The 14,734-nt window shown below is 43.7% G+C and overlaps 1 protein-coding gene across 13 annotated transcripts in view; it reads left to right on the forward strand.

Moving 5' to 3' along the window:
• Positions 1-8,936, forward strand: part of LRRTM4 (leucine rich repeat transmembrane neuronal 4) — a 487,149-nt gene extending 478,213 nt beyond the window's left edge. For 12 of the 13 annotated variants that reach the window (XM_054180794.1, XM_054180792.1, XM_054180805.1 and 9 more), the window contains one exon: positions 8,346-8,936. In XM_054180794.1, the coding sequence (XP_054036769.1) occupies positions 8,346-8,567 (222 nt within the window). In that variant the 3' untranslated portion in view covers positions 8,568-8,936. The remainder of the gene's footprint in view (positions 1-8,345) is intronic. The other variant, XM_054180806.1, reaches the window with a different exon arrangement.
• The last annotated feature ends 5,798 nt before the right edge of the window (positions 8,937-14,734 follow it).

Genomic DNA, 14,734 nt, shown 5'->3' on the forward strand with positions numbered 1-14,734 from the left:
TTCTCTTTTTTCATACTAAGACCTGGCTTCTCGCAGCCTCTGCCAGTTTGGGGATCCCATTTTCCCTACCCAGAAATACAAGAATTGAGTAGGGTTAATGACCCACCTGTCAGTCGTTTGTAGTATTTAGGCTCCAAATTTCCACTGATGCCAACTTTTTATACTAGGACATGATCTGAGACCTCCCAACCACAACCTTTTATCTCCAGGTTAATTTTTGATAAAGAAAAGGCTTCCATTTCACATGTTGAAGAAACCATCCTGTGCCCAACCCCTACAGCCTTCAAAAGATTTCGGGCTTGCTTCTAAAGACCTTGATTTAATCCTCGGATCTGGTTGGCAGAGCAGTCTTTGTCCTGGACGCTCTCTGCTTGTTCTGACAAGGAGCTTGCGGTCTGTGAAACGCCCTGTTGGCGTAGCTCAAAGCGGATTCAGCAGCTGGAGTTCGGTGGCTGGCAGGACACGATTCCATCTGGACCGAGGGGATCCTGGTCTAAATGGATGGTAGGATGCTCATAAGATCGGTTTGTAGGACCATTGTGGTCTACAAAGACTGCAGAGAAGTGAATCAAAGGAGATATTGTGCTTTATTTAGAAGAAAAGCTCTCTTGGTACAGCACCGTGAGTTAAGAACATACATGAAGGTTTGTATGTGTGTGTATAAGCATGTAAGAGATTAGGAGCTGACAATATTACCCGTCGCCATGGGATGGGGGAGCATCCCCTCTGCGGATGTTTAGCAGTATGTCCTCGATTTCTCGGGGAAAACTGGGAGATAGAGTTGGTTCTTGTGGCGATGCTAATGATTTCGGGGCAGCGGGCTCAGTGCCACGTCGCGTGGGACCTTGAGCTACCGCACGAGACTTCCTCCTACTCCCTCTCCTCTCCCAGGGCGAGCTGCAGAGAGCATTAGTCTGATTTGGTTAGATAGAGGAGGCAAAGAAGTGGGTTCTGTCTGGAGCAGGAAGGAAATTGAACATGAAATTGCAGGAAATTGGTCGTGGGACTAGCACCTACAATTCAAGCTACCAAAAGGCTCTTGCTCAATGCTTCATGCCGAATGTAGGCACGCCAACCTCAGGCAAAGTTCCCAGTGGGAGCTGTACCTCGTAGAAAACCTGGGCTAATTAAAGGTTTTGATAACCTTCACATAAACATCAAGTTGGCAGTTTTTCTGAAATGCTCAGATGTCACACAGACAACCTCAGTAAAAACAGTGCTCATAAAAACCTCAGTCTGCCTCATAACCGAGCGCTCAGACTTCTGAGCTCTGAATTTTTTTAATAAACGAGATTTTGGGGTTTTTTGTCAATACGAGAATTACCTTAGGAAACATGAATTTCAGAACAAAAGGCTTATTTTTAAAAACCAGCCGGGCACTTTTGTGTTTGTTCCAACTGGGAACAGAAGAGGACACGTACCCATTCATATTTCGGAACTGACTTTGATGTCTGCGTTTGTCCCCTTTAACGGGTTTGATAGGAAGCGTATGATTGTGCAGTTTCCTGAGTAGGAATGTTTTTCTGAGCTGACTCCAAAGGGATGTTCCAGGGTTGTTAACTGTGATTTTTCAGCAGCGTGAAATCCCCTGAAATTGTTTATACCAGCTATATCTGCTTAACGTGCCTAATCAATCTGTCTCTGAGGTGAAGCTGTGTGCTTCACTGATCGTAGCGCTATGATAGTATATCTTGCTTATTTTTACTCTAAATTATGATAGGGTTTGAAATGAACCCTGAATTTGATTTATCAACAGCCATGATGCTAATTCAGCAATGAAGTCATGGTGTTCTGAGACTAAATATTAGCACTAATGAGAAAACACAGCTTCCATATTTTGTAATTTTGAGTTTCCACTACATATGGACAGCTTCTAAAGTTGCGTGTAATTTAATCATGTAATCATTAAGTAGGCGAGTATTTACACATAAATCAGTTTACCTGGATTATAGAGTTACCGGCAAATGTGAAACCAGATGACGTTCAACTGCCGGAGAATATTCGTTCTTCGGTTTGGTTTTGTAGAAGGAAAATGCATCTAATGCAAGCCAGCGGTGGTTGCCCCATCGCATTTTCCATCGGGATGAATGGAGCATGTCTCTAGTTTTAAAAAAACAGTGTGTTCCTCCTCTTTGAAAACAGAAACAGCAGAGGTGAAGACATACAAACTGCAGTGTCTCAACAGTGAAAGGCCACGGTACCCAAGCCGAGAGCGCTGAAACAGCCTGGTTCTCAGAAAGTGAATCACTTCTGTCCACATCACCTCTGTCTACATCACTTCTGTCTCCGAGCTCCAGGTTTTAGGTTCTTGCCAAAGCAGTTACTTGTCTGAGGATTCTGTGACAGTTCTTGCCCTTATACCGTTCTCCTTTCAAGGAAAAAGACAAAGCGCGCTCCATCCCACCACGGACTTTGCCCCGGGAACTGTGCTGGGACTGTCAGTCCTTCCTTATGTTACACTTCTGTCCCCTCGCCGATAATTCTGCTACCAAGAGTCCCTTAGACATCCACGGCCTTTCATGTTTCTCAAGATAGAATTTCCTTCTCTGCAGGATAACGAATGGTGGGAGATCTTTCTTCGAAATTGAGCATCAAGAAAAAACTCACAATATTTCCAACATGAAATAGATCCGTTCTGAAAACCTGTGTTTCCAAAATTTGATTTAACAGTTTACCGGGAAATTATTTCAACCCAGGCCTGGTCCTGGTTCAGCATTAGATCTTGCTGAACTGCAAGTGGTCCTGAGTGAGAGTTAATCTCTGCCTGATCCTCAGCTAGTCTTGACCGCAATAAGTCTGTTGCCGTGAGCACAGGAGAAAATAATTCAGCAGGAATATGAAGAACTGGCTATTCTGGTAAACTCTCCTGGCATTACCTGATGGTGTCATACTTTAGAGTTCATATCGGGCCTGAATTTCAGGTTGTCTGAAGCCCCCTGTTAGGAGGCAGTGCAAGCAATTAAGAGTGTATGAGGGTGTTTAATGTACTGTGAGAGACAGCAGAGAGAGAAAAGTATTTTAGAAATAAAGTCACTTGATATTCACTTAGGCCCCAATCCGATATTCCTTAAACCTCACTAGGTTCGGTTGCTACGCGGTAAGGCTTCACCTCCATTGATATACTTCTTCAAGTTCCAGAATAAGGATTTTTGTTGATATTTTGGTAAAAATCTAGGTTTTAACAGCTGCACGCATGAGAAGCAGAAGTCCGACCTGAATTCTTATAATTTAATTTTTTTAGTAGAACTTTCTTTGGGTAATCATCGTCAGAAACGTGTAGAACAAGTTAGCTAATTTACCTCCCAGTATTTCTGCTGACAAAATTCAGTGCAGTGTAAAAAAAAAATTAAGAAGTCAAACTCCCTGAATTGGAATGTGGATGTGTGTATTTGCATGTTAGAATGGCTGAGGGTTTAACTGAACACCATTGCTGAACGTCAAAGGAAAAGTCGGCAGGGAATGCTGAGAAATACCTTTTTAATGCAGGCCAGAATTCCACAGAATTTCAGGTAAACTCAAGTTAGTCCAGCTTGTTTTGAAGGGAGATGTTATTCGGCAGCAAAGGCTGGTGAGCTGGCAACCTCTCCAGTTCAATTGGTCTGCGAAAGGGAAGATTTGCATTCTTAAATTCCCACCGCTAAATCTTTTATCTTCCTCCTGTAGCTGGGGATTTATGTAAATTTTGCTTGTAATAGAACCTTTGTGTGAAGTGTGTGCCTGCTAAGATGCAATGTTTATTATGTTTAGAGTGAAGATCTACAGAGGCGCGGGCTTCAGAAGCCGAGGCTAGCTAACTAATCCAACTCATTAGCCCAAAACCCATGTGAACCCTTACAGTGCTTGTAAGACAATAAGCTCATTGCATAACAGAGTCATTGCTTTCTTCAGAGCACGGATTCATTCATTGACACTAATCAACTGGCTGCAACACTGGATAGGCAGGATCCTCTCTTATTGTAAGGCATTAGAGCAGAAGACAGTTCTACTTGGTGCCGTACGTGGGCTAAAACCAAAATGTCCACCACGTGTACATCTGCGACTTCAGAATGCTGGGCCCCCAACAGCAGAAGGACAAGGAGCTGTTGGAGCGGGGCCAGAGCGGGGCATGGAGATGCTGGGAGGGCTGGAGCCCCTCTGCTGTGAGGACAGGCTGAGAGAACTGGGGGGGTTCAGCCTGGAGAAGAGAAGGCTCCGGGGAGACCTTGGAGCCCCTTCCAGTCCCTAAAGGGGCTCCAGGAAAGCTGGGGAGGGACTCTGGAGCAGGGAGGGGAGCCATGGGACGAGGGGGAAGGGTTTTACACTGACAGAGGGGAGATTGAGATGAGATCTGGGGAAGAAATTGTTTGCTGTGAGGGTGGTGAGCCCCTGGCCCAGGTTGCCCAGAGAAGCTGTGGCTGCCCCGTCCCTGGAGGGGTTCAAGGCCAGGTTGGCCGGGGCTTGGAGCAAGCTGGGCTGGTGGGAGGTGTCCCTGCCCAGGGCAGGGGGGATGGAACTAGATGATCTTTAAGGTCCCTGGTTCTTTTAGGTTGCTGGTCTTTCAGGTTCCTGGTTGGAACCTAAACCATTCTGTGATTCTATAATCCTCCTGTTGATTTATTTTTTTCCCACTGCAAAAGGTTTTAATCCTTCAAGTAAGTAGTAGGCAGTGTCATTCTTAGAAATTAAAATAGAAATTATCCAGAAAATGCGGCAAACAGACACATCCGTCATCTCCTGTTAAACATCTTGGCATTCTGTGTCCCACCCCTGAGCTCCACGAGCTGCGCCAGACCGTGCTGATGTGGAGCGTCACCAGGAGTGAGCACACAAAGCCAAGAACTGAATCAGATGTTATGACAGATTATATGAAAGAAAGAGCTTTATTTTGTATCTGTTTTGTTTCCATGTGAGCAGTCTTTATCTTCATTTACAATTGAACCTCTTCCAAGACTAAATTTACAGAGTTCTGTAGCACAAACGGCTGTGGTTAGTGGCAGCGGAGTGGCACGGAGGAGGCAGCGAAGGACACTGTGGTAGAGGAGCCCAGTTCTGTTCTTGGTTCTACCTTTGATTTGCTGGCAGGCAAATTCTCAGCCCAACTCCCACATTCCAGCTGGTGAAAAAGGTGTCTTCCATGGAAAAAGCCTGGAGATAGAGATGAAAAAATAAGTCCCAGAGTGTGTATTTAATTACTGAGGTATTTGGTGACCTCTTTGGATTTTTTTCGCTCCTGTCATCTGCTTTCCATCTTTCGGAGCCCCATGGCAGCTGAAGGGTCCCAGCCTAGGTTAGAGTTGAATTGGTTTAGTCCCTGCAGAAACAGTCTTTGCCTCAAAGAGCTCTGGTCTCCAAGGGCAAGCAGGGGCAGGACTTAATCTTCTCATTTTCCAGCTCATAAAATGACTTGTCCAAGGTCACATCTCTCAGTATCTCAGATATTAGTTCCATGCCAATATTGAAACAAAATAGAAGTTACTTCAGAACCTGAAGGAAAAATACTTACAAGATTAATTTTCAACAACTTAGATATTCTTGAATATGTTTTATCTATCTCCGAATGAGAAAAAATATGATAGTATCACTTTGCCATCAGTATTTTCCATCCTTTTGACTTGCATCGAGCTGAGTGGTGGTACAATTGCCCGCATTGGCCATAGTTCCTACAGGCAAGACCGTGTCCTGACAAAGCTTTGGTGGGGTTGGGTTTCATGTACCGTCATTTCACTGTAAATGAAAACGGATCCCTTGTGTCTTTCTGAAAATGCCACGTTATGTATAAGAGTAGTTTCAGGCAAGGAAAGGACACCCCATTTTGGGGGGACAGACCTCTGGAGGCTTTCACGTTGATCAGGGAGGTTCTTTTTTAGTTGTTCATATGGTTGTTACCTCAATTCTAGTGGCATCACAGGAACTAAATCGGGGAGGGGGGTGGGATTGTTGGTATTTTTTCATTCAGTCTTTGCATGGAAGTACCTCAGTGTTAATGCTTCTGACAGTCATTTGACATTATTTATTTTATTTTTAAAAAAAAAAAAAACCACCCTTGATGGGATTTGGGACCCGAAAGAGGGAGAGAAAGAGGAATACAAAAGTCTGGCCTGAGAACAGGGAGGTGCAAATCCACTGTTGGGCTTCATTATCCCAGAAATATTTTCTACGAATTACTTCCTTAATCCCATGGGTTGCCTGGCATACCTATTTTATTTTCTTTTTTACACTGATAAGGAACATTCATCTTCCCTCCCCACACAATGGCACAGTGACCCTTATTAATATCATTTCAGACATAATGCCAACCTGACTTTTACGTGAAAACGAGCGAGAGCTTCCATAAAACAGCTGAGAAACAGTCGCAAAGGAAGCGTGTTTATCCACCATTCAGGGATGTTGTTGAGATCCTGATCCTTTTGACTCCGGTTTGGAGAAGGGGAGAAAACAAGCAAATGAAGCTGCCCCCAGGACGCGGGTGGTTAATGTACTGAGTATTATTGCCGTAAAGCCGGGACCTCAATCTCTCAACTCTCCAGAACACAAACAGTCCTTGGCTTTTATAGAATCATAAAGAGCCGCCTTAAAGGCTGAGGACAAATTCAAGCCCTGATACGAATTGGCACAGATATTACTGAATCCGAAGGGAGTTATAGTTTCTTGCACTGTGGCTGAATTTGATCCACAAGTGAACACAGTTGTCCCATCAAATTCTACCGAGCAGCTTGTCGCCTGCGTTCCTGCCATTCAACTGTCACGTAAAATGACGTTTTCAGCTGAATTCCAGCTATTGGAAGAGTTTTGGAATCCCTCCAGCGTTCTGCAGAGAAGCAGGGGGAGGAATCTAACCGCTGAGGAGATCCAAATGCAGGAGGAACTCTAACCCTGCAAAACTTATAATTAGTCTTAATGCCTTTGCTTTTTTCATACCTTTTTGAATGAAGTTTGCTATGCAATGGAAATTTGTGATAGATTTGCTCCGTAGTCTTCACTTCAAGTTCGGCACAGAAAATAAAAAGGCATTTGTTACAAGATTGAATTTAATGTAGGCTATTTCCAGCTATAATGAGCTCAGGTTTTCTAGCAGCATCTCTTGCCTGTGTCTCCTGCAGCGTGTGGGGTTTTTTTTCCCGAAGAGCATATTTCTTTCTACTTGATCCGCTCATCTCTTGCAGATGATAAAATTATCTGCAAAGATTTGTATCTGATGTTGTGCCGTAAATCATATTTTGTTGTAGGATTAACATTTGCAAGCATAGAACATTTATTGGCGGGGGGGGGGGGGGAAGAAGGTGGAGAGCTGGCCGTTTCTGAGTATTTACATGAAGGAGAGAGGTGGGATTCAGGAAAGATCTTGCAGACTTTTCAAATATGTGAAGATTTTTACAAGGTGTGGATCTGCTCCAGTCCAGCGAGCCATCAGTTGAGGCTCTTTGATGGTGTTTCTCTTGCTAAGATAAAGAACCCAGGAAATCGTGACCTTGGGCAAGCTGCTTTGTTGCAGAAAAAATAAACAGGCGTTCCAGCTGTGCTGAAAGCTCCCCATGCTGGCACTCAGGTTTTCCAGTCCTTTGACATGCTCAGGCTGGTCTCAGCTTTGTAGAAATGATCAGCGCTGGAAGAAGGGCCAGTTTTTAAGAGGTTTGTATTAATCAGTAGCTTCCAGTTCCGCCTTCATAGCCAGATTGTCCAAAAGAGGTCAAAACTCATCACGAGAAACCATTTTGAAAATGTGCACCTAAACATAGTCGCCCAAATGGATAGTAGCCCCTTCTAATCCGGCTTCACCACGCTGCAAAGGGCAGAGCGAGGCAGCGGTTAGGTAGGCTTTCTGCAGATGTAACGTCCATCCACAAGCAGGAACCCACTGGTTAACATGAGTGTAGGCAGTCCTCTTCAACATCTCCACGTGCTACAGACAACCTAGAAGCATCAAAGGTTTGTCTTGCCGCAAGAACTGTGTGGAGTAGAGCAATAGGACGAGGGGGAACAGTTTGACACTGACAGAGGGGAGATTGAGATGAGATATTGGGAAGAACTTGTTTGCTGTGAGGGCGGTGAGCCCCTGGCCCAGGCTGCCCAGAGAAGCTGTGGCTGCCCCATCCCTGGAGGGGTTCAAGGCCAGGTTGGCCGGGGCTTGGAGCAACCTGGGCTGGTGGGAAGTGTCCCTGCCCAGGGCAGGGGGGTTGGAACTAGATGATCTTGAAGGTCCCTTCCAACTCTAACCGTTCTATGATTCTATGAATGTGAGCACCCAATGGGTTTGAGGCTGCGTTGCGACAGATGGTGTACGTGGTGTGTACAAGGTGATGTACAAGATGCATGACTAAGCCCATTATTTACATGTTTTTCTCTCTTGATCTCTTTCTCTGGTGCAGGTTCCTCACCACATGAAGACTTTACCCTACTACAGTTACGACCAACCAGTGATCGGATACTGCCAAGCTCATAAGCCTCTCCATGTAAATAAGGGGTACGATACCATGTCCCGGGAGCAGGCTGAGACGACCAACCTGGAACTCAGTCGAGACCACAGCTTCATAGCTACAATCGCGCGTTCGGCTGCTCCAGCCATTTACATTGAGAGAATACCAAACTAACGATGGCGACAGCTTCTTCAGGGGCGGAGTGGGGAGTTCTTCTGAGGGACCTTTCATCTCGGAAGAGACCAAGGCAAGAAACTAAAATCTGCCATTCCAGTTGCAAATGTTCCAACACAGACAAAGGGAAGGGGATTAAGCAAACTCCGCAGACTGTGGAAATGAGAACTTCAGGATTTTCTTTGCTTTAAACTTTCAAACAAATTCCTCAATGTAAATATTAAAGAGAGATTGTCAAGTTCTTATTAAAAAAAAAAAAAATAGATTTCACTCTAGCTACATAAAGGGATGGATTAAGAGTTTTGTTTGTATATTTGATTTTTCTACATTGCACGGTTCCAGGGAAGGAGAACCACAGGTAAAAAATAAAAGGGGTAGGGGAGGGGAAGGGTTTGGGTGGGGTGGGTCAGCCATGTTTCCTTATTGAGTGTTTATTACTCTTCAAAGATTTGTTTAATATTTTTGTTCTTTTTAAAGAAACAAAAGATAGATATATTTTTTCTTTTTTCTTTTTTTTTGTTGGTTTTTTGTTTTGTTTTGTTTTTTAGTGGTCAAGCGCTAATATTTCAAACTTCAGACATGGGCATTAAAGCTTATGTTGAACCAAAAGGACATTGGCAATTGATGCAGCAGAAACAAAGAAACTTGGGTGCATGTACATTTAAGACACAGGCTGTACACTACGGAGGGTGCTTTTGATTTTTACTATCTTCATTGTGCTTCATTGTTGACACTATAATTACTTTTCGGGCTCTAAAAAAAACGGGGAAAACATGCAACGGAGTTAAACGACTCTCGTATTTACAGTCCAGCGGTGCTTGTTAAGCAAAATTAATGGACGTTGGGGAACCAAAATGGAAGTGCTGTGCTTGAAATGGATCAGAAGGAAAATCTTTTAAAGCAAGAGTATTTGGTGAAACTCACTGGCTGACACAATTTCTAAAACACAGGAGAATGTGTAACATTGGTTTTTTGTTTTTTTAATTAATTATTATGATCAGTTAGTTTTTGTGTAGTTTTTATCAATAAAATGACGACAACAACAAAAAAAAGTGGTGGAAAAAATAAACATATTATTTTGTGGTTGGGACACCACAGACAAGTTACTGTTTGAATGATTTCTCTGGCTGTGTGACACGGTGACTCGATGGACTAAGGGACGAAGCTTTGTCCTCTTTCACCTCTATCTCGCCCCTTAGAAGGAGCTCAAGGAATTGTTTTGAGGTTTAAGAAACCAGAGTCTCGAGAAGTTCATTTTATTTGGCTTGTCTAAGAAAAGGTTACGAGGCGATTTAATCAGAACACCTATATGGGCCGGGGCGGGGGGGACGAGGGGGAAGAAACCTTCTTTTTTCCCTAAAATTTTTCTTTTTTTCTTCTGTCAGAAGAAGCATTGTCAGATGCAAACCGTGAGCTGAAGATAAACCAGTTCAGATTAGAACATAAGGTATAAATTTTTAACAACAATAATACAGCAAGGGGGTTTAGGACGTAATGAATTTCACGATTGTTTCAAGTATCTATATGGGGTGTTTTTATGACATTTACACATGGCCACAAAGTAGGGGCTTAATGAATTTCTAGAAGTGCTGAGTCTTGTATCAGATGTATGACATTATATTTTCCTCTGTGTTTCTCGCCTGAAAAACTGATGTATTTTTCTCTGAAAGGAAAGGAGGAATGTGGATGTACGCGTTCTGTGCGCTAGGCAGCTTGCAGGGAAACATGGACGTGCAAAGTCAACTTGATGCCTCGAAGGTAACGTATTTAGAATTAAGCGTTAGGAAATGAAAGGAAAATGGAGCGAAGGCTAGGGGATGAGTTTACAGCCAGCTCTATTAGACATCTTGATATCTGTCAGCTTTAGCACGCTACAGGCAGAGGGAGAAAGCTGCTCGAAACACCACTTTCCTTCAAATTGAGTTTCAAACATTGACCCACAGTCTATTGAGCCGAAAATGGAAGAACTCCCATTGATTCCGGTGGGCTCTGTATCAGCGGTAGAACACATTGCAATAGGCATGAGAAGTGTAACGGCATTCCCGTGCTCTTAAAAGATGAGGATGGTCGCGTTTTTGTGATAAGGTTCGTTAAAGACAGTTGTGTAATTCTGGTTCGGTTTTTAAGAGGGCGGTTACGGATCTGCCAACCTGATACTAACAAAAGCAGAGAGGGAAATGTCGAGCGGGAATACGTATTGTCTTTTTATATGTTTTTTTTCCTTAAGCCCCCAGCTGCTGGGCTCACGTGAATATTGGAGAAGAGCTGTTTATTTTTTTAATTCTATTTATAGTCTTCATCAATGCCGTTTCCCCACACGCCCTGGGAGAAGCAACTTTGTAAGTACTGTAAGATCAAACAAACTGCCTTTTTTAATTTCCCGATTTCAAAATCTCTTTAAGTTTAGCAGTGTTTTGAGGGACGTTTGGAACTGGCATTAGACTCAGATTGCAGGTTTTCTTTGCAATTGTTGGGAATTGTGCTGCCCAAGATGAACAAAATATACTACCGTGTGCGCGATCTGCTGGATAAATTCATGCTTTTCTGCCTGAAATGTGCTGGGTTTCTGCTGTTTATACGCTGATGCCAGTTTGGGCAAGAACCCCATAACTTTTCTTTGTATTCTTGACAATTAAAGAGGTCATGTTCCGAGAATGTTTTGAAGACATGAAGTTATACCTCGCTTAAGTGCTGAAGGTCGTGAAGAGCTAAATATTTCTGTCGTGGATGCTGCAGATCAAAGCAGAAGTCATTGCGGTATGTACTGAGCTACCTGGAACAGTGTCGGTTGCGGTGAGCAAACAAAAAGGGCTCGATTCCAGCCTCTCTGGGACTCTAGATGTAACAGAAATTGAAACTTCAACTACCGTGGCTGCAATTAAAGGCAAAGAAATCCAATAAAAAAACTTGCTCTTCAACTGTGATATAAAAAATACAGAACTGTAATACTTCCATTTCCAGTCTTTTGTTATTTCCTATTTGGTTTTTTTTTGTTTTTCAAGTGTCAGTTCCTGGAATCATGTGATTCTATTCTTCAGCTTAAAAATATGCCCAAACTCTTCTTAGGGAAGGTCTTTCTACTCCTCTTCATGCGGTTCTTGTGAGGGAAGTGACTGCTCTGGAAGGGAGGATGGAGCGACCCACCGGGTGTCCAGGTAAGACCCAAGAAATACAAACTAATGATTCCCTAATGATTCCTCCCTTAATAAAAAGGCCCTGAACATTTGGTTGTGATGGCATCTTTACGGGCCTTGCGCAGTGTCCGAGTGCCACCAAGCTCCCAAAGAAGGAGCCATCTTGCTGCGAGGGCTCACGGTTGTGCAGAATACAGACAAACAAGGAAAAAAAAAAAACCAAACCTGTCTGACCTTCAGACCGAAGCTGTTGAACTTTGTGCTCCGCAAAAGACGACAACTGATGTGACCAAATAACAGGTTCTGGAAGACTTTGGGAAAAATTGACTGCTGCCTGTCTCTCTAGCTAATAATTGTCTTGCAAATGTCAGTAGGGCACTGAAATTATACTGTGCTGATAACGCTGTGGGTAGGATCTGCAACCGGGGAAAAAGAGTCTGTAAAAGCCCTCCGCCACTCGGAATTATTTCCAAGGCTGGCAATGTTTTGCTCTGAGATTTAGAAATCTTTTGGAATAAGCTGCCCTTTTCCATAATGAATTGGAAGTGTTCTGAAGATTGATAAACACAATTTTATCTTCAATCCCCATTGGAAAAAGTCCCTGAAGGATTTTGGCACGTTGTACGTGGGAAATTGAGATATTTTTAAGCTGCGTGAAGATTTAAGGGTCTAATGTACGACATAGTGAAGGGAATTAATTTTTAGGTGGTTTCAGCAATTGGGCTCCTTCAAATGTCACTACTCGCTTTTTTTAAAGCTATACAAAGGAAAAAGGGGGTTTGATACAGCTATAGGTGCATCAAGCTGGAACCGCGCCTTAAATTAAGAAAAAGAAATTACCTGTCTGATATTATTGCCCCTGCGCAATTGGAATGCCTTCCTCATAACGTTGATTGCAATAAAGAAGGCTCTGACAGAGTTTGTTAAGTTGGGGCTTATGAGAAGGCAAGAATTATCATCTCCCCTTGCTCCCCAGAAAAGAGGAGGCAAGACAGATTTCAGGGACACACAACGTGTTCCCCAGTGCCCTGCGAGAGCAGAAAGTGTTGTTCTTGATCACCATAGTCCTGCTCATCCGTGGAAAGATGAGATTTGATTATCCTTATTTTAGCAAGTGTAATTGTCAATGGCAAATGAGCATAAACCAGCCCTTTCCTTAAGCATCCAACCAACCTAGCGCCATACCAGTAAAAGAGTTAAAGAGAAGGGCGTAAGTAGATAGGCCAAATGCAGAATAAGGAAACCCAAAAGCGCAGCAGTTTGGGGTCCTAAATGGAACAGCAGAACCAAATATACCTTCGTTTGTTTCTCCTGCAGTTACTCCACTAGTACTTAATGCCCGTTATTTGCTTTGATGCCCTGGTGACTGGCGCTTTAATAATATGTAGGCAGGTTAAAGTAAATTACTCTACAGAAGAGAATTATATCAGTCATTACTGGAGTCAAGGGATACATTATACCTTTGTCGTTACTGTGCTGAGACGCGTTCTAGTACGGCAAAAATAAAACTACATGTGAGGCAGGCAGATCCCAGGGTTCTCTCCGACAAAGTCGGTGCCAAGCAGCCCTCCAGTGCTAGCTCAGCACTTCTGAGGTCTTCAGTGAGCTGCAGAGACGGATGGGAACATTACCTGCTCGCTCCGAAGACATGATGAGCTTCAGTGGCTGTAAGGTACATCACCCTAGGCCATTGTTTAGGTGACTTTAAAAATTAAGTGAGAAATATATACGTAATTTCTTGTTTGTTTTTGTTGCATGATTGAATTATAGGTAAGACAGGTTTTCTAAAGAGCAACAGATGAGCTGCTAAATGCATTCACGCTTCTTTTAGTAATTTTTGGACTTTTTTTCTCTAGGAAGTATCCAAAGTTGGGCAGCAAAGGAAGAGAGTCGTTCCAAACTCAGTAGCAGCTGAAAAGTTGTGCATCTGCGAGGCAGCCTTGAGTAACTCAGGAGTTAGTGCCCCTCAGGGAGACAAGGTGCCGGTGATCAGCTGCCACCTGGCCAGGTAGTAGATCTTATTCCTGTTGTGTTCCTGTGGACATGATGGCGAAAGGGCTTGTGGTTGGTGAAGCAATGGCCTTTAAGACGGCTCATTGCATTAGTGACTGTAGGAGCTCCAGAGAGACCCGCTGTCCCAGCGGTGTGGAGTTGGGTCGTTCTGACTCTGCTCCTGCTTTACGATATGAATCACGGAATCGTACGGTGGGAAGGGACCTCTGGAGATCATCCCCTCCAACACCCTGCCAGCGCAGGGTCACCCAGAGCAGGTGGCACAGGGACGCCTCCAGGCGGGTTTGGGATGTCTTCAGAGACAGAGACTCCCCCACCTCTCTGGGCAGACTGTTTCCTTCCTAACTGTTAGTACGTCTCGTTTAAATTGGGAATTTTTCAGGATAGAGCCTGCATCTTATGCCCAGCATTTAGCACCAGGTTGGTGCAACTTGCACTGTTGGTGCGAGTGGAACAGAAATAAATAATAAAGTCAAAAAAGCCCTCTGTGTCGTCCCCCTTCCCTGCCACCCCCCCCGGTGATATTTTGTGTATTAAAAAGGCAAGCAAAAATCAATTTGATAACGCAAAAACTATGGTAGCTTGTGACTTTCAATCAGTGCTTTGGACTCCCCAGTGATCTGAAGCACTCTTGTTTGCTAAAAGTGTGTTCTTGGAACAGCAGGAATTCAGGGATCTTTGATAGGCTGATGAAGAAGGAAAAAGAAAGCATTTTCCTCCAAAGTCCTCCTGGGATTTAGAGTTGAAAAAGAGAGCAGGGTAGCATATACAGTGATGTTAGTGTTCTGCTGGAAAAAAAGATACGTGTCCCAAGAATTTAGAGCAAAATAAGTCACCATCGTATGACTTGCTTTATTCAGGCTGGATTTTCAGGGAAAGATTGAACTTAACTGCATTTGGACGCTGCATTCATTAAAAACAAGAGGGCTGGCCAAATTAAATCATAGAATTGTAGGAAAACATGGGTTGGGAAGGTCCTCTGAAGGTCGTCTGGATCAGCTTCCTGCTGAACACAGAGTT

Source organism: Rissa tridactyla, chromosome 20 (assembly GCF_028500815.1).
Source record: "Rissa tridactyla isolate bRisTri1 chromosome 20, bRisTri1.patW.cur.20221130, whole genome shotgun sequence".
NCBI lineage: Eukaryota > Metazoa > Chordata > Aves > Charadriiformes > Laridae > Rissa > Rissa tridactyla.